The sequence below is a fragment of the Hippopotamus amphibius genome, chromosome 17 (assembly GCF_030028045.1).
Source record: "Hippopotamus amphibius kiboko isolate mHipAmp2 chromosome 17, mHipAmp2.hap2, whole genome shotgun sequence".
In the NCBI taxonomy this organism is placed as follows: Eukaryota; Metazoa; Chordata; class Mammalia; order Artiodactyla; family Hippopotamidae; genus Hippopotamus; species Hippopotamus amphibius.
Genome location: NC_080202.1, coordinates 54,829,207 through 54,849,983, shown reverse-complemented (window position 1 = coordinate 54,849,983; position 20,777 = coordinate 54,829,207). Strand labels below are relative to the sequence as shown.

Here is a 20,777-nt window from a genome sequence, read left to right as displayed (position 1 = left end):
CGGGGACCCGCAGAGACGCGCGCGGAGACAAAGCGCGACGCGAGGCGGCCGGGGCGGCCGGCGGGCGCGGCGCCAGCCCCGGCGGCGCGTTCCTGGCAGCGGCCCCTCCCCCGCGCGCGCTCCGCCCCCAACTTCTCATTCACACTTTCCCCCCTCCCTTCTAAGAAGGCCGGTTTCTGGCAGAGGCGGGGGCGCCGCTCCCGGAGCGCGGGCAGTTCCAGGACGCCGAGCGGGAGAGGCTCCCGGCTCCCCTTCCCTTTTCTCGGACCTCGAGGGGAGACCCCCTCGCCCCCGCCCCCGCCCCCGCCCGCGCCCGCCCGAGGTCCCGCTCGCGGCCCCGGGAGGCCCGCGCCCGCCTCAGGGGAACGGGGGACAACCCCGAGGCCGGGCCGCGAACCTGGGGCCGGACCTGGGAGCCCCGGGGGGTGGGGGCGCGCGACAGTCACCTGCGGGCATGTCCCCGAGGGGAAGCCGGGAGTCCGAAGGGTGGAGGAGACGCAGCCTGCGTGGCAGCTGTCCGGCCTCAGCCCATCGGCCCCCTGCTAGGTCCTTTGCCGACGCTGACACGGGCGCCGCCTCCCACCACCAAAGAAACACCAGACAGCAACCGCATTCGCCCTTCTGCGTCTGCACACCTGCGAGGTGCGGTGTGGGCGCGGCCAGGTGCTCTGGTCGCAGCCGGACTGGCCGGAGGACGGGCGAGGGCCCCACCCCGCGCCCCGCGTCCGCTAGAGGGCGCCCTGGGGTCTGCTAGGTGGAGTGGAATCTGGTGCCCTGGAGAGGGAACCCGAGGGGGCGGTGGGGATGCTGGCTCAGGGGCTGGGGCCGGGGGACCTTCTGGGAGGACCCAGGAGAATTCACATCCCAGTCTGGAATTAAACCAGGGAGTAAAAGTCCAGCAGGGGAGGATTTCCAGAAAGCAGTCTTCGATTCCGCCCACTTCCAGATAGCCCGCTACCACCTAGAATGTGCGCCCGCTCTGAGTGTGGGGGTCCGATCTCTCCCCGGGGGTGAGGAGGTGATTGAGGTGAACAGTGGATTTGTTCTTAGTCACGTAGGCGTGGATGTGGGTGGTTTGGGCTAACCAGGGCCAGCCTTCTGAAGTATGGAAAGTTTTGCGGTCTGTCCCCAAACAGGCAGTGGGGTGCTGGAGACACCTGAGAACTAGCTTAAATGGCACTTAGAGTGTCATCCCTCAGGACGCAGGGACTGAGAGCGTTAGACCCTGCCCCCTTCCCAGATGCCGCACCACTGAAGATAATGAGTCGGGAAGGAAGGGAGAGATTCTCGGGAGTTTAGAGCTCGGAGACCTGGCTCCTTTGCTTCTCTGAGGGGCACCTCACTGTGCCTTCAGTTTGCCGCTGTGTCTTGGGTCTGTGCCACCACCTCTCTCCCCAACAGATGACAGGGGACTAAGTGAGATGTGAGCAGGACACCCAGCCTCTCTGGAATTCAGCTTTGCCTTCTGTAAAGTAGGAATGAATAATCTTTTCCCATCAGAGATCTGAGATTAAAAAGACAAGAAAAATTTCTGCGCATCAAAATGTGCTAGAAATGGAAGTAATTCAGTCCAATTCTCTCTTCAGATTCTATTAGGAGGAAGTCTTGTTACGTCTTGTCACTTCTGCAGAGGGGGAAATTGATTTATTCAACACATTTCACAAATACTGGACTCTGTGTACCAGACATTGTGCTGGGTATTGAAATATAATGACGGATAAGACCTGGTCTTTGCCCTCAAGATACTTGCGGGCTAATGAAATGGATTCTCCTTCTCTGTAGAATCAGGAGTTCATTCTTTCTCTCATCCATTGATTAGGAGGCTGCACCATGACCGTCCACTTCTGTGCTGAGCCCCGTGGAGGACAAGGAAGACTCACAAGGAATAGCCCTTGAGTTAATGGATGAGAAAGTGCTTTGTAAATTATAAGGCTCTGACACAAGTCAGGTTCATTCATCCATTCCACAAACCCTCAATGAGTGCCTGCTTTTGCCAGGCATGGGACAAAATGCTGGGAACACAGAAGTGCTGGGTGAATCCTGCAGGGACACAGGCAAGGCGAGGGGACATGGGACCCCCAAGTGATGAGTGTCATGAGAAAGGGGTGGTTGTAATTACGATCCTATGAGACTCTGATAATTCATTCTTGGGGGAAGAGGGGATTAGAAGTGAGGGTGGGAGAGAGAAGGAGGAAGAAACAGCCTCTGAGTTCAGGATTCCCAGTCTGGTTGGTGAGACTCATACCTCTGAAACAGGTAAGTCCTAATGTCAACAGCATGGTACCCAAGTGAGCCTGGGCTCTGCTGAGGGCTAGCAAGTGAAGGTTGCATGGTTGGCGGGGAGCATAGAGTGGGTCCAAGAGTACAGGGATGATTTAAAGAGCAGAGAGGAAGGTCAGGGGCATCACGCATGCCCAGGGCCCTGAAAGAAGCTGCCCTGCTGGAGAGCGGCAGGGCTGTCTGCATACTGACTCAGGAGACTGAGCCGCTGTATGACCTTGGGCCATTGACTTGCCCAACTGTGCCTCGGTTTCCTTATTTATAAAACGGGCTGATAATAGTACCTACGTCATCGGGTGGTGGTGAGCACTGAGCCAGTGCATGTAAAATGCTTAGAATAGTGCCTTGCACATATTAAATGCTCAATTCATGTTAGCTGTAATCATTTTGAAAGCATTGAGGAGTCTTTGGGGAGAAGAAGGAGGGGAGGGCTGAGCTGCTGCAGCTTGGGCTACTAGGGGATGGATGTGGCTATAAATGGCTTTATGATTTGGAGAGCTATATATCTCCTATATAAGATACATTCCAAAAAACTGCTTGTCTTCAAAGAGTTCAGCCAGTCACCAAGCTTCCCTTTGGCTTTCTAACATCTCCAGGTGTTTCCCATTGCCTTGGGGATGACACAGCTCTCAGTGAGTATATGTCTAAGGCTCTCAGCTCCATCTCAGCTTCATCAGCTGCCTCTGCCCCACTGACACGTCAAGCTCCTGCTATATGGAGCTCCAGGCTGTGTCCAAAATGTCCCCAGGCCTGGGTCTTTGCATGTTTGCTTCCCTCTGGGTGGAACTACCTGCCACACCTTTAGGTGATTTCTACTTTTCCTTGAAGCTTTGGCAGAGACGCAGTCTAAACCTCCAGGGTAGCTCTTTCTCTGCTGCCCAACATGCTCCACTCGTCCACTGATAACCTTGAGGAAAAGCATTATCGTTGATTTTTATCTTTTTCTTTGTTAAGCCTAGAAACTTGGCACGTAGAAAGTGCTCAGTGGATCTTTAAATAAGGGATTGTGTTAACTTCTGTTTTCTATCATTTTCAGATACCACCAACTGCTTTCTTCCAGAGTAGCTTTTGGTTTCTTCCTGCAGGTCTCAGGAGTGGCTGTATAGATGTGGTACAGAAGCCCCTATGGGGTTGGTGGAGACTATGCAGCCTGCTAATCAAAAGACAAAGGGAGTGAAGACTCACACTTTGCTGGAAAAGTCAGGGAGGAGACATCACATCAGGCCAATACAGGACACACTCCCAGGGAACTTCTTCCAGGCAAGAGAGATGCCCAGACCAGGGCAGAGCTAAGGCACTTTCCCTGTCTGCTGGGGACTCTCGGGGAGAGAAACACTATTCAGGTCTGGCCCCTCTGCTCCTCCCCGCTGTTTTCCTGGCTAAGGGATTGAGGAGCCTCCTGCCTTTTCAGAATCTCTTCCTTTGCAGAATTTCTTATGAAGTCAGAATCCCATTTCCAGGCAAAGGTGCTTGGTCATAAAGATAATAAAGATATTCATTCATGATGGAGGGGAAGTACACAGCGGTTTCAGCTGCCCATGGGGCTTCACTTACTCATGGTGTGTGACAGATGAGGAGCTCTTGCCCAAGCCTCCTAGATGGGAATGCTGGCGCCCGTGAGGTGGTCGCAGGAAGCTCTGGCACATCTTGGTGAATACGAGGTCCCACACTTGCACACACAATCTCTGTGTCCTCCAGAGGCTAGCCTGGGGGCAGGCACTAACAGTTGCCATTGTTCTGTTTGGTGGCTGCCTCTGCAGCCAGATGGGTTGGGAGACTGGCCTCAGACCACAAAGTTGCTCAACGCCAAGCCCAAGGCCTCCCTCTGTCTCGAGACTGGTGGGCTTTCTGCAGCACAAGGAGGCACCCTGGGTTCAATTGCCCAGTGGCCTGATATTACTTATCCCACATTGATCATGCTTCTACTGCATGCCAGTTAGTGGGCGAGATACAATGGTGGGGAAAAGACTGTGGTTCCTTACCTCTGGAGCTTCTAGTCTAGTGCTGAGGGTTACAGGAAATAGGCAGGAGGCAATGAGGTCTCTCCCCTCCTGCTCCCCTTTCTCTCTGACCATTCGGAGAAGGTGGGCGGCAGGGGAGTGTAGTGTCTCGCCTGACCTCTTGGAAGCCCTGCCCCTCACGGCCCCAGTGAGGCTCTCCCAGGACTGGGCTTCCTTGGGCATCTTAGCCCCTCTCAGCTGAAGCCCCTGCCCACCAGGACTGATGGTGGGAGCCAGCCCTGCTAGCTGCGGGGCGATGGCAGGGGTGATCTTTCCTGTGCAGAAGGAAAGGTCCAAGGGTCGCATACCAGGCTGACCCCGATCTCTCTCTTTCCTGCTGTAGACAATCCCAAGGGGTGGGCTGGGGAGGCCCGGACAATGGCCTACAGCGGGAAGTGCCATTCCAGTTTGCGGGCCTTTGTTCCTGCCGGGAGGGGCCGCAGAGCTAATGAAAAGGTTTGTGGCTCAGATGTCTGTGAGCAGTGGAGGAGTTCTTTCAAGCCTGACATTCCAGGCCCAGCCGGGCCTCTGGCATTTCCCAGAAAAAGTGCCGAGGGAGGGGAAAGAAAACACTTTACCAACCCACCCACCCACCCACTTACCCACCCTGCCTTCTCAGATTCCTCTTGCCTCTGGTGCTTGGGCTGGGCCTGAGCTCAGACCCCTGCCCTGGGGGGCCCAGTCCTCCACCCACAGAGGGGGGTGGGGGGTGGGAGGGTGACGAAGTGTGTGGGGGGCATCTGGGAGGGGAGGGAAGTTTCTTCCACCGGCTCCAAGAGGAATCCACATCTGTTCCAAGTTCGGAGTCGGGGGCAGAGAAGGAGAGGAGTGGGCCTCCAGGCAGTTATCTCCCCTGACCCCAAACCAACCAGCCCTGCTTTGTCCCAGGCTGGGATGGGAACAGTCTCTGTTTGCCCTGAAGCGGCCGCTGTGCCTGCGCTCGCTCGTGCCCTTTCCTGCGCCCGGGAACAGACACCAGGGTAGCGGGCAGTTCTGGGAAGCGAGGCTGTGGTGAACCATCTGGGCTGCAATGCAAATGAGGCCTGGCCCGGCGCCTGGAGCTGAAGTGGCAGTGCCCCGAGAGGGAGAGCCGGCAGGGGGGTGAGGACAGAGGCAGGCTTCTGGGCCCCAGACGCCCTTGGAGAGCCAGGATGGGTGGGGGACCGGGCAGATGCAAGGGTCTGGCTTGCCCTACAATAGCCAGAGGAGCTGGAGCCAGGCAACAGGGGCTCCAGGCACCCCCCCACCCCTGACCTGCGGGGCTCTTGGGTCAGGTGCTGCTCAGCCCCTCCCCTGGGCGTGCACACAGCATCTGAACTGACCTCCCAGGCCTGCACTTGGGCTCCCAGCAGTGGCAGGTGTGCCATGAAAACCTCCTGAGTGCCCCATCCAGGTGTGTGACACCCCTAAGAAGGTCCCTGTCTCCTCCGAATTGTGAAGCACACACTGGCATGCGCTGATTCTTGGACAAGTTCAAAGGGATGTGATGTATCCTCTCTCTGGTTCCCAAGGTCCAGAACCAGCCAGGATGGCAGAGAAGTGGCTCAGAAGGAGTGGGAGGTGGGAGTCTCTAGCAGGGACAGAGGTGAGAGCCTAAGGTGTGACACTGGGGGCTGGCTCTCCCACCAGGTTCCTTTCCACCTCTCCCTTTGCCCCTGCTGCACTCACCCGGCTTCATGTGAGTGGAGTTCAGAGTGTCTTCACTTGGGTACATGAACTACCCCCTGCCCAGGATTTCATGTTTTCTATAATTGTAAACAAAATGCTGGTGGCAGTCCAGATTTCTGGGGTAAGTGGACCTACCCAGAGTCAGTTCTTGCTCCTGCAAGACTTATTTTATAAAACCATTCATTCATTCATTCATTCATTCATTTCTTAAAAGGTAATTTTTACAAAAAACGTATTTATTTGGCTGCTTCAGGTCTTAGTTGCAGCACGTGGGATCTTGAGTTGTGGCATGCGAACTCTTCGTTGTGGTGTGTGGGATCTAGTTCCCTGCCCAGGGATCGAACCCGGGCCCCTTGCATTGGGACCGTGGTGTCTTAGCCACCAGACCAGCAGGGAAGTCCCAAGAGGTAATTTTTAAGCACCTACTATGTGTCAGAGAGCGATCTGGGTGCCTGGAATTTATCAGTCTGGGCCCTCCTGGAGCTTAGATTCTTTCCAGAAGGACAAGGTTCTCCCACAGTTGATGTCATGATTAATTAATTTCGACTGTGCTAAGTCCTCTGAAGGAGAAGTTCCAGGGGGATGTGTGAGCATATTATGGGGACACCCAGTCTATGAGGGGGACATCTGAAGGGAATCCCTGAGGAAGGGACATGTGCAGACTGCTGAGAAGCTGAGGTCTGGAGAGGTCACCTCCCCATGTCTGCTAGCTTGCAGGTGCTGGGAGCAACCAGAGCCTGGGACAGGTGTACCACCCGCATCGGGGCACCTGGGCTCTGCCACCACGCATCTTTCCCAATGTCCACTTCCGTCTCACTTCTCCCTCCCTCCCACCTGCTAAAGGCCTTAGCCCCCAGCTTCCAACCTCAACCTGAGGCAGCTGTGAACAGAGAAGATGAAACATTGTACCCCATTTTACCTGTGGGAGGCGGGTCAGGCACATCCTCTGAGTTCTGGAACTTTGGAAACCAAACAGATATGTCACAAACAGGCAGGACAGCCCCATGGCTCAGCATTCAAAAGCTACAGGTGAACTGTGACCTTCTACAGCGACCCTGCCTCCTGTGCTACCTGGGACGCTTTTTTTTGCAGATCAGAAGATACCTGTGAGGGACTTCCATGGTGGCACAGTGGTTAAGACTCCATGCTCCCATTGCAGGGGGCCCGGGTTCCATCCCTGGCCGGGGAACTAGGCTCCCACATGCTGCAACTAAGAGCCCGCCTGTGCAACTAAGGAGCCCACGTGCCACACAAGACCCAGTGCAACCAAATAAATAAATAAATATTGAAAAAAAAAAAAGACTGCTGTGAAGCGGTGAGCTACAGGCTGCATGTAGCCCACAGATGCGTTGGTTGACCTGTACAGAATTTAACACTTTTGAAACAACATTTAAAAATCTGGAAATTTCACATCCACCTTTGAATTGAGGGCTTTCTTTGGAACAATCTGGAAGGTCTGGTGGGCCCTCTAGATGGGACCTGGGCTCTCCAGCTCAGCACAGTCCACTCCCCAAGGATGAGTACCCTTCCCCTACACCCCTCCCTGTGGGGAGCCGCAGGCATGGCCGCAGAAACTCTACCTGGCCTCTGTCTTCCCACCTCTCTAGGCTAAGGGGTAAGAAGGGTGATTGACTTTGGGGGATTTCCTTCGAGTCTCTTTCCTAAATTCTGGGAGACTGGAAATAAATCCAGCCTGGGCCTGGGGGTCTGGGACCTCTTCTCCCACCTGCTGGGGCCTGGTCTGATTTGGCCTCATCTCAACAAAGAGACTTGTCCTGCTGGAGACTCTGGTGCCAGTCCTGGGGCACACCTAGCCTCTTGCTTCAATTCACTGTGGGGGCTGGGCAGGGAGAAGCAGGGGAAGATGGGCAGGGTGGGGTTCTGCCAGGGAGCCCCCCAGCAGCTCACCTCCACCACCCAAGTGGGTCCCAGGGAGCCTGGGATTCCCTGAGACGTAACTGGCCACGGGCCGCCGTGTCTCCTCCCGGGCTGGGCTGCTGGATCACGAGGAGGCCTGCAGCTCCTCGTTGGGGTGGCGCTGGCTGCCTGCCACACCACAAGAGGCTGAGATTCCCCTGAAGCTGAGAGCCGCATTTCTCTCTCACCGGGACAGAGAAACAAATGGCACGCTGTGCCCAGGAGGCATTTCCAGAAATTTGGGCTCTGGCTTCTTGTTGACAAAATGCCAGGTTAGCCTGGGCCTCCTTGTGGCAAGAGAGCCGTTGAGCAATAGGTGTTTTGTTTTCCAGATGACAAGGTTTTCGACACTGAAAAGTTTAAATGATAAATGCAAGAACCGTGACCGCTTCCAGAGAGGTTGCTGGTTTGAACTCAGTGCTTGGCCAGTTTGTGCTTCACAGCCCAGAACTCCAACCGACTCAGGCCCCTGGTGCTGGAAGACCTCACCTCTCCCAGTTTTAGGGCCATACAGGCCTGGTGGGGCTCACACCAGGTCCTTGGCTGCAGCCCAGGGCCAAGCTGTTTTATGAGGCAGACATTGGCAAACTATGGTGCAGAGCTGCTGGGATGCTTTTGTAAATAAAGTTTTATTGAAAATACATCCACACTCATTTGTATTGCTTGCGGCTTTTGCACCAGACTTGAGTAGTTGCCATAGAGACTGGCCCCCAAGGTGTGAAATATTTACCATTGAGCCCTGTAAGAAAACATTGGGCAACCCCTGCTCTGGGGACACAGAAGCCTGTCTGATGCCAGGGAGGACTGGGGTCAGGTCTTAGTTTTGGGGGTGAAGAGTATCAAGGGCTGGAAAAGGTCAGGGTAACAGCTCAGCAGGGAGAGCATATTCCAGGGAGAATGAAGGCAAGAAAAGGGCTGGCGGCCTGAAGAGAGACCTAGGGCTCTGTGAGCTGCCAGGTTTGCAAAGTAATCTGTGGGAGCCAGTCAGTAAAATCTCAAATCTCGGGAGGCCAAGCCACCATCGCCCCCACCCCTGGTGGAAAAGCGCAAACTGGGTGGTTCCCTCCTGCAGCTGGGAGGCTCCAGAGCTCACACCTCCTGCCATGCATGCATTTGTCAAACCAGGGTGAATGAGCCCACTGCTGGTGCCAGGTCCTGCTCTGGGTGCTCAGTGCACAGCTCAAAGGGCTCACCTTTGGGGATGAGGGGCGGGTGCAGGGAGACAAAAGACACAGCTACCAATAAATAAGATTAGATCACAGTTCTTGAGAGAAAGAATACAAAATCCTGTTAGGGGGGCTGGGAGGGCCTTTACAGGGAAAGGTGACCTTTGGACAGAGCTCTGAAGGATGAGAGGAGCTGGGGGTGGTGATGGTGGTAGTGGAGCACACTGTAAGCAGACAGAACAACTAACGCAGAGATCCTAAGGCAGCAACGTGTGTGTGGAGTTTGAAGGGTTGTAAAAAGGCCGGGCTTTAAGGCTGGGTGGTGACCAAGTGGAAGAATAGAGGGGGAAGCAGGCAGTGGCCCCAAGGCTGGTTTCATGCCATCCTTAGTGCCTAGGCTGCATTCCCTACAAAACAAGAGCATGCTCCTCAGAAACAGCCCATCAGTCCTCATGTCAAACTAACCTAGGACAGTTTCTCATCACCGAGGCAGGAGATGGGCTGGCCAACCCCTTCCTCCCTCTTGAATGTGCAATAGCCCTGTGTTTGCGAGAGACCCTCACTCATAAAGCAAGCTGGGGGAGGAGGGGCTTTCCTCTTACACTGGCATGATTTTCGGTCCAGGGAGTGAATCACAGACAGTGAGGCACGGGTCCTTGGCTCAGGATTTCCTGGTGTTTCCTGCCTGGGAGAGCAGTCCTGCTATCAGGGGCAGCAGCCCACCACTCCTTGACGTCAACTCTCTTTTTCTTGAACGGGTTTCCTTTTCCGTTTGGGAAGGCTTGATCTCGGTCATCAGTCCATCGACCCTGTCGTTCTCACCCTGGCATCTCCTGTTTGGGAAGAAACGAGCAGACTAACGAGAAGGCAGTGCGTGAGGACAGGAGGACGAGGGGGACTCAGTGGACAGGCTCCTGAGCCGCAGGGGGTGGTTTCAGAGGACAGATGCTTTCTCGTCCGGGGTCATCAAGGTGTGACTTGAGAACCCCCAGGAGCTGTTGTCATGTCTGCCCAGACCGCCTGTCCTCCAAGCAGCTTGGAGTGCTCCCAGGCAGAATTTCTGGGCTGCTTGTGCTAGCTGAGCATGACTTATCTTCTCTACTTATTCTTCCTGACCAACCCAGATGAGACCTCTTGGAGGAAACAGTGTTTGTGCTGTCATCATGTAAAAATGTAACCATGTAAAATATTGCTCAATCCCTGAAAACCATTATTTAAAATTTTTGCAACCTCGAAATGTGCGTGTTGTAGGGCAAAATCGTAGTTGCTTCACTCTGTTGTAGCTCTGTTTCAAAGTAGCCAGGAAGGCCAGAGGCTCTTGGTGTGTGGCTTCAGAAAGGACTGGGGTCATTGCCTGCTGTTTATACTTAATGTAAATACTCCTTGGTTTAACTTACCATAATGTCAATATCTCTGTGTGCTACTATAGTTTACTTTAGATCAGAAATTCCCAGTGGGATGGTACTATGGTTGTTTATCTCACTTAATACCTCACCCAGCAAAGCATCACATGCAAAAAGAAGCTGCCAGCTCTTTTCAGGATAGTTAGGATGCTCCTGTGGTCCATGTGGTACTCATTGCCCAGCATCATGGTGCAGCGATTCAGCAACTTGACCCTGCAACTACCCTGTGCCAGCACTGTGCAAAAGTGGAACCAAGCAAGGGATAGTTTCATTCTAGTTCCTGGAAATTAGGCAATTTGATGATTCACCACTTCTAACTTGGAAGACTTGAATCAAATTCCACCCTGTATTTGTAAAGCTATCTGAACTTAAAGGAAAAATTAAAATCTGAAATACTCATTGCTTGTAAACAATTTGGAAATTCTTAAATAGCACCAAATAACCAATGTTAACATTTTGGTGTATTTACTTTGTCTCTCTGTACACACTCTCTCTCCAATTTTTAACAAAGTGGGATAAGCTCTATACTACTCTTCGAAATTTGGATTTTAGACTTAATTTCATTAACCATTCTCTTCCTCCTCCTTCTTCTTCCTCTTTTTCTTCTTTTCTTTCTTTCTTCCTTTCTTCTTTCCCTCTTTCTTTTTGGTCACACTGCATGGCTTACAGGATAGGCTTGTGGGATCTTAGTTCCCCAACCAGGGATTGAACCCTGGGGCCATGGCAGTGAAAGCGCTGAGTCCTAACCACTGGACTGGGAACTGCCAGGGAACTCCCATTAACCATTCTTCTAGAATATACTTTTTTTTTTAATGAATGCATGGTCTTTCAACATAGTGATGTACCATTATTTAACCAACTCCCTCACTGTTGATTTTTTTAAAAGATTTTATTTATTTGTTTATTTTTTGGCTGTGTTAGGTCTTTGTTGCTGCGAACAAGGCTTTCTCTAGTCGTGCCTAGTAGGGCTGCTCTTCGTTGAGGTGTGCGGGCTTCTCAGTGGGTGGCTTCTCCAGCTGTGGAGCACGGGCTCTAGGCACTCGGGCTTCAGTAGTTGCAGCATGTGGGCTCAGTAGTTGTAGCACATGGGCTTAGTTGCTCCAAGGCATGTGGGATCTTCCCCCCCCCCCAGGGATCGAACCTGTGTCCCCTGCATTGGCAGGCAGATTCTTAACCACTGCACCACCAGGGAAGTCCCTCGCTGTTGATTGCTTCCACACTGTTGATATGAACAGTGCTGAGATGAACATTCTTGTAGGCAATGTGTAATTGATTTCCTCCGGATAATTTGGTGAAAGCAGAATTTGGAATGTTTTGTATCCAGTGTGTCCACATCCTTTTAACCACACAACACCCCCCTGGAATAAGTAGGATATGATTATCTCCTATAGCTTTTCCAGTTTCCAAGTCCCAGCCTATGTGGATCCTGCCAAGGAACCTCGTTACAGACGAGAGTCATCTGTTATCTTTTTAAAATCAGCTACAAAAAGTGTTCTTGGCTGCAGGGATGAGCTCCTTCAGCCTCTTTGGCCATGGAGCCGTAGTTACCGAGGGGGGTGGGGGTGGGGGTTACAGCATGTGCATGCATTTGGGCGCATGGGGAGGATGGCGGGGGTCTTCACTGCACCTAGACTGGGTGAGCTGCTCTGTGCCCTGGAACTGCAGGCCCGGGGCTGACAAGGTGAAAGATGGTCCCGCCTGGGTCTGGTGGGGATTTTCCGATCTCAGTGCGCCCGGGTGCGTCAGCGGTCACGAACTTCTGTACTTCTCACCTAACACCTTGGAGGCGGGGTGGGGGTGGGGGGGTTGGCCTGTCAGGTCCAGCCTGAACTCGGTGGTCGTGGGGTCTGACAGGTGATGCCCCCCACTATCCACCCCCATCAGGTATCGAGGCCGAGTCAGGGGATGCTGGTGCCTGCGCCCTGCTCATCCACGGGCTGTCCCCGGCGCGCAGCACACCTGTGCCCACCTGGCAGGAAACTGAGGCTGCGGGGCGGGGCCGCCTCCCCTCGCTGCTCGCGAGCGCAGCCCGTGTCCGCGCGCGCGGTTGTCAATAAAGTTCTCGCGCGCCGGAAGCGGAAGCGGAAGCGGCGAGTCTCCATGGCGGCGGCGGCGGCTGCGGCGGCGGGGCCGGTGTTCTGGAGGCGCCTGCTGGGCCTCCTGCCTGGCCGCCCCGGGCTGGCCGCACTCCTGGGGCGCCTGTCCGACCGACTCGGCAGGAACCGGGACCGCCGGCGCAGGAGGTGAGAGGGCGGCGGGGCTGCGGGCGCGCCCGGCGTCGCGGAGAGCCCTCCATGTCCCCGCGCGCGGGCCGGCCCGGCCTCCGCGGCCCCGCCTCGCCGCCGGCCTTCCCGGGGAGGGGTCCCGCGCCCGCGGTCTGCCGGGCCGGCCCGGGGCTGCGGGGGGACGAGCCCGGCCTCCCATCTTCGTACACTGGAGCGGAGGGGCTTGCGCGTGCACACTCGGGGCCGGGGGGCTGAGTTGGTGCGTTGCTTTGGGCCCCAGGGTGTGAGTGTTGGAGAGTCTTCGCGAGAGACACTGTTTGGGTCCGGTGGGGTCTTTTCCTTAAGTAATCCTAACTGCGAGGTGACTTGGCGGGAGTGAATCAGCCCTGCTGGGATTCTATGCCTGCAGCATTTCTCACATCCTGCCAGAAAGGGCTGTGAAGCAATCCTGAGTCAGGAACACCCAGGCGAGGGAAGAGGAACCACTTGAAACCCCTTTTACACTTTGCAAAGGGCCTGTGTTCTGGAAAAGTACTGAAGTGAGTTATGGAAACAGTGAAGTAGGCTTTGAAGCAATTCTTTCAGGCAGTGGTCTTTGAAAGTAAACATTTGCCAAGAACGTGCTGACCTAAGAGGCCTGCTGCTGTTGCTAATATTAGAAGGAAAAAAAAAAAAGAATTTCCTTGTGTGCATATAGCTTTCTTGTTAGAGAGATTCGGACCTTATTCTTGTTTCTTAACAGAAAAAATCTTAGAACTGCATCCTTTCATAGAGTTTGCGCCTGTGTTAGATTTTTATCTGCTGCTTGGGTGAGATTTGACCTTTTGGCGTTTGGTCGGGAGATCTGTGGTCCAGTCTTGTGTGCTGATTCTAGGTATGGAAAGATACTTGCTTCATATTGGGTTACGTTGGAAGATTTTCAGCAAAAATTCAAGTTTGACTTAGGGGAACTTTTTGTGGTAGAATCAGCACAGGACGGAACTCTTGGAAGCTTACTGATTAGAACAGCTTTAAGTTTCACATCACTGAACCCGGTGGGAGTGGGGTGTAGAAGTGGCCTTCCTTTTCTGTTATGGGTGCTTAGCAAAGACCTGTTCATTCCAGTGGGTAGTGAAGTCAGATGACTTCTACATCCTGGCAGCAAACCACTGAGAAATTTGGTTTAAAGTTTCAAAAAATGTTCTCAAGGAGGAGATGTTTAGGCCATTTTGTCACTTCCCTTGTATGTATTTAAACTATACAAAAAAACACTTCATAGTTAATCATTGTTTAACATTGGAATTGATTACTAAAGGATGTTGGGGCAATCACCACAAATTCTTTTAAGAAAGACATTTCTCTTCAGTGTTTTGTTGTTGTTGTTGGGGAGGGGGGCAGTGTGGTGGTGGGGTTAGTCTAAATTGACTTCTTAAAGTCTTTTTTTGTAAACAGCATCAGTGGATGCAGGACTCGTGGCTCCATATTTCTTTTTGATTAAGTTGAGAGAGAGAGTTGTTTCTCAGGGTCAACAGTTAAACCAGGAACTCAGTTAAATCTCAGACACAGAAACACAAATGTCAGGAATCTGCGTCTTCTGATCCTTGGAGGTGATGCCTACGCTAGGACAGGATAAATGCTTTGAGCGGTATTACTACAATACTGTGGATTTCTGGCCCTTTCTCTGCTGTATTCGGTTTGCAGGTTTTCTTCTGCTTCTCTGTGGCTTGGGTGTGGGGTTACTCATGTCTGTGTGGCCACTCACCTCTAGTGGCTGCTGACTTTCGTTTCTTCTCCATTGTTCAGTTGCACCTCCCAATTCCTCATTCCCCGAATGATGTGGTTTCTTGTAACTCTGATCATTGATTCATTGATAATAGTTCTGTGTAGTCACAAACTTACGTTATTTTAGATTTTAGTTTGCCAGTCTGACTCAACCGTTAGAGTGCCTGGTGAATCCTCGTGACTAGCAAGGGGAGTGGCGAGAGGGAACGGTTCTTTACTGCAGTGGTTTTCTCTTAGTTATAGAAACAGCTGTAGTGACAGAGAACGCTATTTAAAATGACTTCCAATTAGTGATCTGGAAATACTGTTTTTCTCTTAAGAAGGCATCTGACTCATTATCACAGACAGCTGGATTCATTCAGTTATCCAGCATGCATGTGTAGAGCACTGCTATGCTGTGCTAGGTACCAAGGAAACAAAAATACATAGCCCCACCTTCAGGGTGCTCAGACCCATAAACAGACAATAGTGAAGTAAGGTAGGAAAGGTCACGGCAGCACTAAGGCATACCTGGAAGTCACAAAAGGCTTCCTGGTGGCGGTGATCTTGGAGCTGTGTTTTGGAGTCGTGCAGGAGTAGGCTAGGTGAGCGAGTGGAAAGGTAGTGTTCTGGGGAGGATAGTGAGTGATGGAAGTTGATGGTGGCAGCAGCAGAAGGCAGCCCTGAGGTTCCATAGGTACTCAGACCGTTTCCAAGAGCCGACTGGGTACTGAGGAGGGACGGGAGGGAGAGAGAGGAGCTGGGCTGAGGCCTCAGGAGGCAAGCTCTGAGAGTCCCTGTACAATTTCTCTTGATAACGGTCTAGGCCTGAGGGCGTGGGGCTTGTATGACGTCAGGGACAGTGGGAAGAGAAGAGAGGGTTGGACTGGAATCAGCTCTGGTGGGGGTTGTGTAAGTGGGGGGTGCTGAGGAGGTAGGTCATGTTTCTGACTTGGGTGACCACATGGATGGTGGCACACTTCACTACAGCAGGGAGTGAGAAGTGAGAAAGCGGACCAAGTTTGGGGGGTGAGGATAAGGTGAGTTCGGGGCATGTCAATTAGTATCCAGGTGGGTCCAAGTGGAGGCGCTCGCTGTTCAGGTGACTGGCAGATCCGGTGCTCAGGAGAGGGGGACAGAAACTTCAGGCAGTCTTTTGGAGTCAACAGACTACACAGAATTGACTTGTTATTTGGAGTAGATGAGACCTAGTGGGAAACGTGTCAAGAGGGCGTTAGTTCCTAACTGAGTTTGCCTGCCATACAAGGAAATATTTTCTCCGTGGTCTCCTTTTTCTTTTTTTAAAACTATTTTCAATTTGAGCTATGTGTGCAGAAAAGCCTTTATTTTTGAAACCCAAGTTCTATTTTCTGTATTCTAGGTGTGTGTATGTGTGCATGTGTGGTGGGGTGGGGGTGGGGTGTCCTGACTTTCCTGAGTTGTAAGAGGGAAACATAACTAGCAAACTATTTTTATTAGATTTTCTTACCTTGTAATGCCAGCTCAACATGCTCTTGTTCAGCTTTTACTCTGAGGGACCACCAGATTTCCAGAAATTAGTTTTTCTCTGAATTTTCTGATGCCGGGACCCAGTCCCCGTTACTCATTAGAGTTCGGTAGAGCCATCTCTTGGTGGTTTATTATAGCATTAGAATGGACGGGGGGGGGGGGGCCTATTTAGAATCAAAGCATGATTTCCCCCAAATAATTCAAATTCGATCTTGCAGAGAATTAAAATAAGACTTGCAGCTGACTGACTTGTAAATTGTAGCTTTATTAAGTTCACATTAACCTGAGTAGCCTCTGAGCACGTTGCTGCTGGTGATGAATTAGGCTGGTCACTCAGCTGTGTGCTTGTAGATAGAAACTAGCCTGGGATTAAAGCGTTCTGATAGATAATGCCCTTGTAAACACCTGATCTGAGTAATGTAAACGAGTAGTTTTCAAGGCTGCTGGGAAGTCAGGCTGGTTGAATTAGGTTTGGATTAGTAGAGCATGTGTGAGCGGTTGTCGGCAAGCACTCTGCTATGCCTGGTGCCTTTGGCTACAGAGGTGTGTTACGGGTTATACGCCTGTGTTAGGTTTCTGGCCCCTCGATGTAATCAGCTTTCCTCTGGACAAGCCAGGAGGAGAGTCATCCGGGCAGCGTGTTGCCACATGCTGGCAGCCCCGGCCTCTTGCCGGACTTCTTGTGGGAGTTCAGCGGCCGTTGGTCTTCTGTGACCTACGGGAATTCACACTCATTTCCCTTACTTGGGTTTAGGTCTTGCGTTAGTCAGGAAGGGCTGCCTGCTGCCAGGGCTGCAGGAAGTCTGGTCCCTTCGTGTAGTTTCTCGAGCCTTTCTCAGGAAGTGTTATGACTGTTGCTCTTTTCTCATAGCTTCACCTCTTTACGTTTAAATGTGTGTGATGGGGGGAGGGTGGGTTTTTCTTAAAAAGTAGTTTCTGAAAATATTGCAATCAGGAGGGCTCAGTTTCTTTTAAAGCCTTCTTTCTTTTTTCATCGTTTTGTTCAGGTTTGGGTGGGATCTGAACCACATAGTGTGTACCACGAATCTTATAGTTCCCGGAGAGCTTGTGGACCTTTAGACCATGACCCTGTGTCCAGGACACTTAAGTGAGGGACAGAGCTGCTGTGCTGTCCACGGTGGATTTGTGGTTAGTGAAGGAGACAGTCCTCTGGCATCACCATTTTCTTCCTTCAGAGCCCTGCAGACCCTGTTTTGAAAAGACCCCAGGAGGTTCCCTGCTTCCTCATGTCCCACAGGTAGTGGGTGACACCACCCCAGCCCCAGGGGAAGCACCTGTGTCCTCTGAAGCCGTGAGAGCTGAGGGGCCTGGTGGAGGTGAAGTGCAGACCCAGGTGGAATTCTCTGGTGCTGCCTTTCCTTAGTGGCACCTCCACTGCCCCAGTGAGAGCAGCTCGGCCGGACCTCCAGGTGCTCTGTTGTGCAGCCTTACGAACGGAAAGAACGCGAGGTGTGGCAGTGTTTTCCTGCGGAGCATTTGCAGCTTCAGAATGTTTGGTGGAATGGAAACCTCCTGTCTCCCCACACAAAGGAGAAGTGCCTTCTCCTGTTTCCTGAAGCTTCCTTTGCACATAGGTGTGTTCATGGTGTCTCAGCAGCCGTTCTGCTCTCGCTCTTTTGGTTTGGCTGGCTGCTCTGAACTCAAGTCCCGCTGCCGTCCTTTGCCTCTCCTGAGTTGGGGTAGGTGCACTGTCTTGTCTAGGACTGACCAGTACCTGGGCAGGCTTCTGCTGTCCTTGCTTTAATGGTGGCCCCTGGTCCACGGACAAGAGCGTCACCGCACGCTGTCCTTGGTCAAGTCAGTTTAGAGGTGGGTAACTTTTAGAGATGCTGGGAAGAAACTTCCCCTCCTCCCCACTGCTGCCGCCTTTCATACTCCCTGTGCCCTCCTAGAGTCACGCCCCCCATCCTCTCACCCCATTCCCCCAGGCCCCTTTCTGGGTGGAGGGAGTGGCCCCAGGTCAGGGGGTCCTCAGCAGTTAGGCTTAGCCCACTCCCCAGCTCAGGGAATTTGCCTGCAGATTTCACAGGAAGCCCTAAATCAAGGGGCTGAACCTTTCCCAGGAGTCAGGTGTCGTGTGGGTGGTGGCTGGAGCCCCACCTTTGGAGAGGATGCCATCCCATCTCACCCTCAGAATTGTGGGCTGAGGGTTGCTTTGCATTGTTTGTGTTTGCCGCCTCCGCCACTGACTGAGGGCTGTAGCCAAGCGCTTAGGCTTTTGCCAGAGTTCCAGTTCCAGGGCGCGCCCCTGCTCTGGCCCTAGCCTCGTCCGCTAAACTTCCCTGATAACCCAGGGCGGCAGAGCCTCATCATCTGGTTCCCCAGCCCCCGCCACTTCCTCCTCCCTGTAACTAGAAATGGGAGCTAGATGGTATCTGGAAAGAGATGATTCAGGGGAGTGCATGTCTAGATGTGGAAATTGTGTGTGTGTGGGTTTAGTTCTCTAAATGGGGAGTGTGACAGCCCTGCTTTTTTTGTAGCGTAACCGCAGCTCTCTGCCTCCTCCCGTCTCTTGGGCGTTAGGGCTTTGACCTGGGACAGCTGCCCGCACTGGGGCAATTGCTTGTGCAGGTGGTCGGCCCCTGGAGGCTGGGATTACTGTGCAGCAGGGGCTGGGCTGGCACCGGGAGAAACCTTTTCTGAGAAGATTCCCAGGAGTCCATCGTGGAAAGCGGGAACTTGCCCCCGCGGGGATCTGGCTGAGATGAACGGAGAACGTGGGCCCCTGCGCAGCCTCCCATGGGGGCTGACTGTTTCTGCCCCTGCCCAGGCGCTGCAGTTTGATTCTGAGTGTCTGGGGTCTGGCTGTGGGCTCCCCATCTGTGCCAACCTTGTGGGGCCTTTACAAAACTCTGTGCTCCTTTTCCAAGGACCTTCCTCTCTGAAATGTAAAGTTACCACTCCAGGATTGGGTCTCCTTCATGATGAATCCCTGAAGCCTAATTGGCTTTCAGTTCCTTCTTCTCTCTAACAAAAATAAACCTGTCAGCACACAGGTTAAACAGGAAGCAACATTAAAAAAACCCTCAGCAAATCTTGGACTGAGGCCCCGGTGGAAGCTTCCCGGGAGAGCTGCTTGGCAGGCCTGCGCCCTGACTGTGACCTGCCCGCGGTGGCCTGGGGTGAGCCCCTCTCCTCGGTGGCCGGGGCTCGACCCCAGTGTACGCGCTGTGTGTCTTCTCTTGACTGCCTGTTGAGCTCCTCCTGGGTTTTTCTGGAGCTTGGGGTCTTGGCAGTTCCTGCCTCTTCCCTTTGCTCGCACCTGTCCTAGCTTAGAGCCGCCGCACTTCCTGTCTGAATCCCACCAGGTGATCAGAGCCCATTTGGAGGGAGGGTGTTGTGAGGCCTCCCCAGCAGCTGAGGCTCCCCTTTTTGGTCACTTGAAGCACATGCACTGTATGTATATTTTGACCTTTCTTTAGTCTTAGCGTTTGCTTTTGTGTTCTTGGGTGATTTCAGGTGTGTAGGCTGGTGAGGCCACCAGGTTTGTGGGTGGCAGTGCCCAGGCCGGTCGTGCCTCCTCCGTACACCATCGGTGCTCATGTGACCACTTGGATTGAGGCCCGAGTTGGCACTTGCCCTCTCCTGGGTTGCTGTGTGCCAAAGAGGTGTTTCCTCATCTTCCTTTTTGGGAGCAGCTCTGAGTCTTGTTGGCTCACCTGAAGAACGTGTGGGGACTGACTGCATGGCCTGGGGCGCAGGCGACGCCCTGGATCTTTTTCATATGGTGTGAGCAATAAGTGCCGCGAGGCTGGGAGATCCGTTGATTTTACGGTGCTGTGGGGTTTTCCTCCTCAAACAGACTATGTTTAATTAATGAATGTTAGACTTTAGGCCCCCCGTGGGGCTTCACGTTGATAGATTGCTGCGCGCCTTTCCCGCTCTTGTGGTTTTCCACTGGACTGAAGGCTCTCCCTCTCCCCTCTGGGAGGTAGCCGTGAGCACAGCAGGAGCACGGCCTCCACTTTGGGGAAATTGAGGCCGCAGTCCCTCGTTTACACATTTAGACCTTTCATTTGCTGCTTGTTACCCAGAAGCCGGAGGAGAATTGTCGCAAGCTGATGCCTGGGAGTGTGGTCCCCACCATTTCAGAGGCAGCAGGCAGGGACGGCCGCTTCCCCACCTCTGCTTGGAGGCCTGTGGCAAACCCTGGCTTCCCAGGGTCCAGACCTGGTGTCTTCTACCCACTGACTAAAGTTTTCTTGGCAGTGAGTTGCCGTGACAGCCCGGTGGGCTTTTCTGGGAAGCACAGCTGCGGGCCATCTGGTGTGTGATTAGGGACATTCACGAACCCTGGGAAGATTCAGTGTTTTATCAGGAGGCAAGTGAATGAAATCATCTTCCTGGAATTTGTGGCCCTTCAGGCCTTGGGGTGTTTAAGCATCCTTTCCCTAGAGTCCCTCTTGAGGCCGTGGTGAAGGTCACACACTGAAGAGGATTTTCCTGCTGCTCTTTGCTGGAAGTCAGATGAGGGCTGGTCGGCGTGGGGCTCTGGGTGTGCAGTGCCCTCCCCCGGCCCCTGCAGGTGTCCTGTCATCCCGACGGAGATGAGGCTCAGCAGGCAGGGGACCATTTACTGCGGTCTCGGCCTTAGTGGACAGGAGCTGGCCAGAGACGGGGTGTGACCTCCGAGCAGGATGTGTCCAGTGGTGAAAGGGCAGTTGTCACCACTGGCCCCTCTTGAGATGACCTCTTCCAGCTCCAGCTTTTCTCTCTGTATCCGAGTATTAAAGAGAAAAGTTAATTTTTGTTCTGGGTCCTTCCCTGAATAAAAGCCCATTTATCTCATCAGTCAGACAGCTGGGGGTCTGGGTTGCAGTCACCAGACTGAAACCAGACTTGCCCTTG

At 53.2% G+C, this 20,777-nt stretch overlaps 1 protein-coding gene across 4 annotated transcripts in view; it reads left to right on the top strand.

Moving 5' to 3' along the window:
* Positions 1 to 12,498: 12,498 nt before the first annotated feature.
* PGS1 (phosphatidylglycerophosphate synthase 1) overlaps positions 12,499 to 20,777 on the top strand; it is a 39,168-nt gene continuing 30,889 nt past the window's right edge. For 2 of the 4 annotated variants that reach the window (XR_009049964.1, XM_057715194.1), the window contains exon 1: positions 12,547 to 12,677. Coding sequence is in view for 1 of the 4 variants with exons in the window: in XM_057715192.1 (XP_057571175.1) it covers positions 12,535 to 12,677 (143 nt within the window). In the remaining 3 variants the exon portion in view is untranslated. Of the gene's footprint in view, positions 12,678 to 18,988; positions 19,052 to 20,777 lie in introns of those variants that run through there. The other 2 variants (XM_057715192.1, XM_057715193.1) reach the window with 2 other exon arrangements.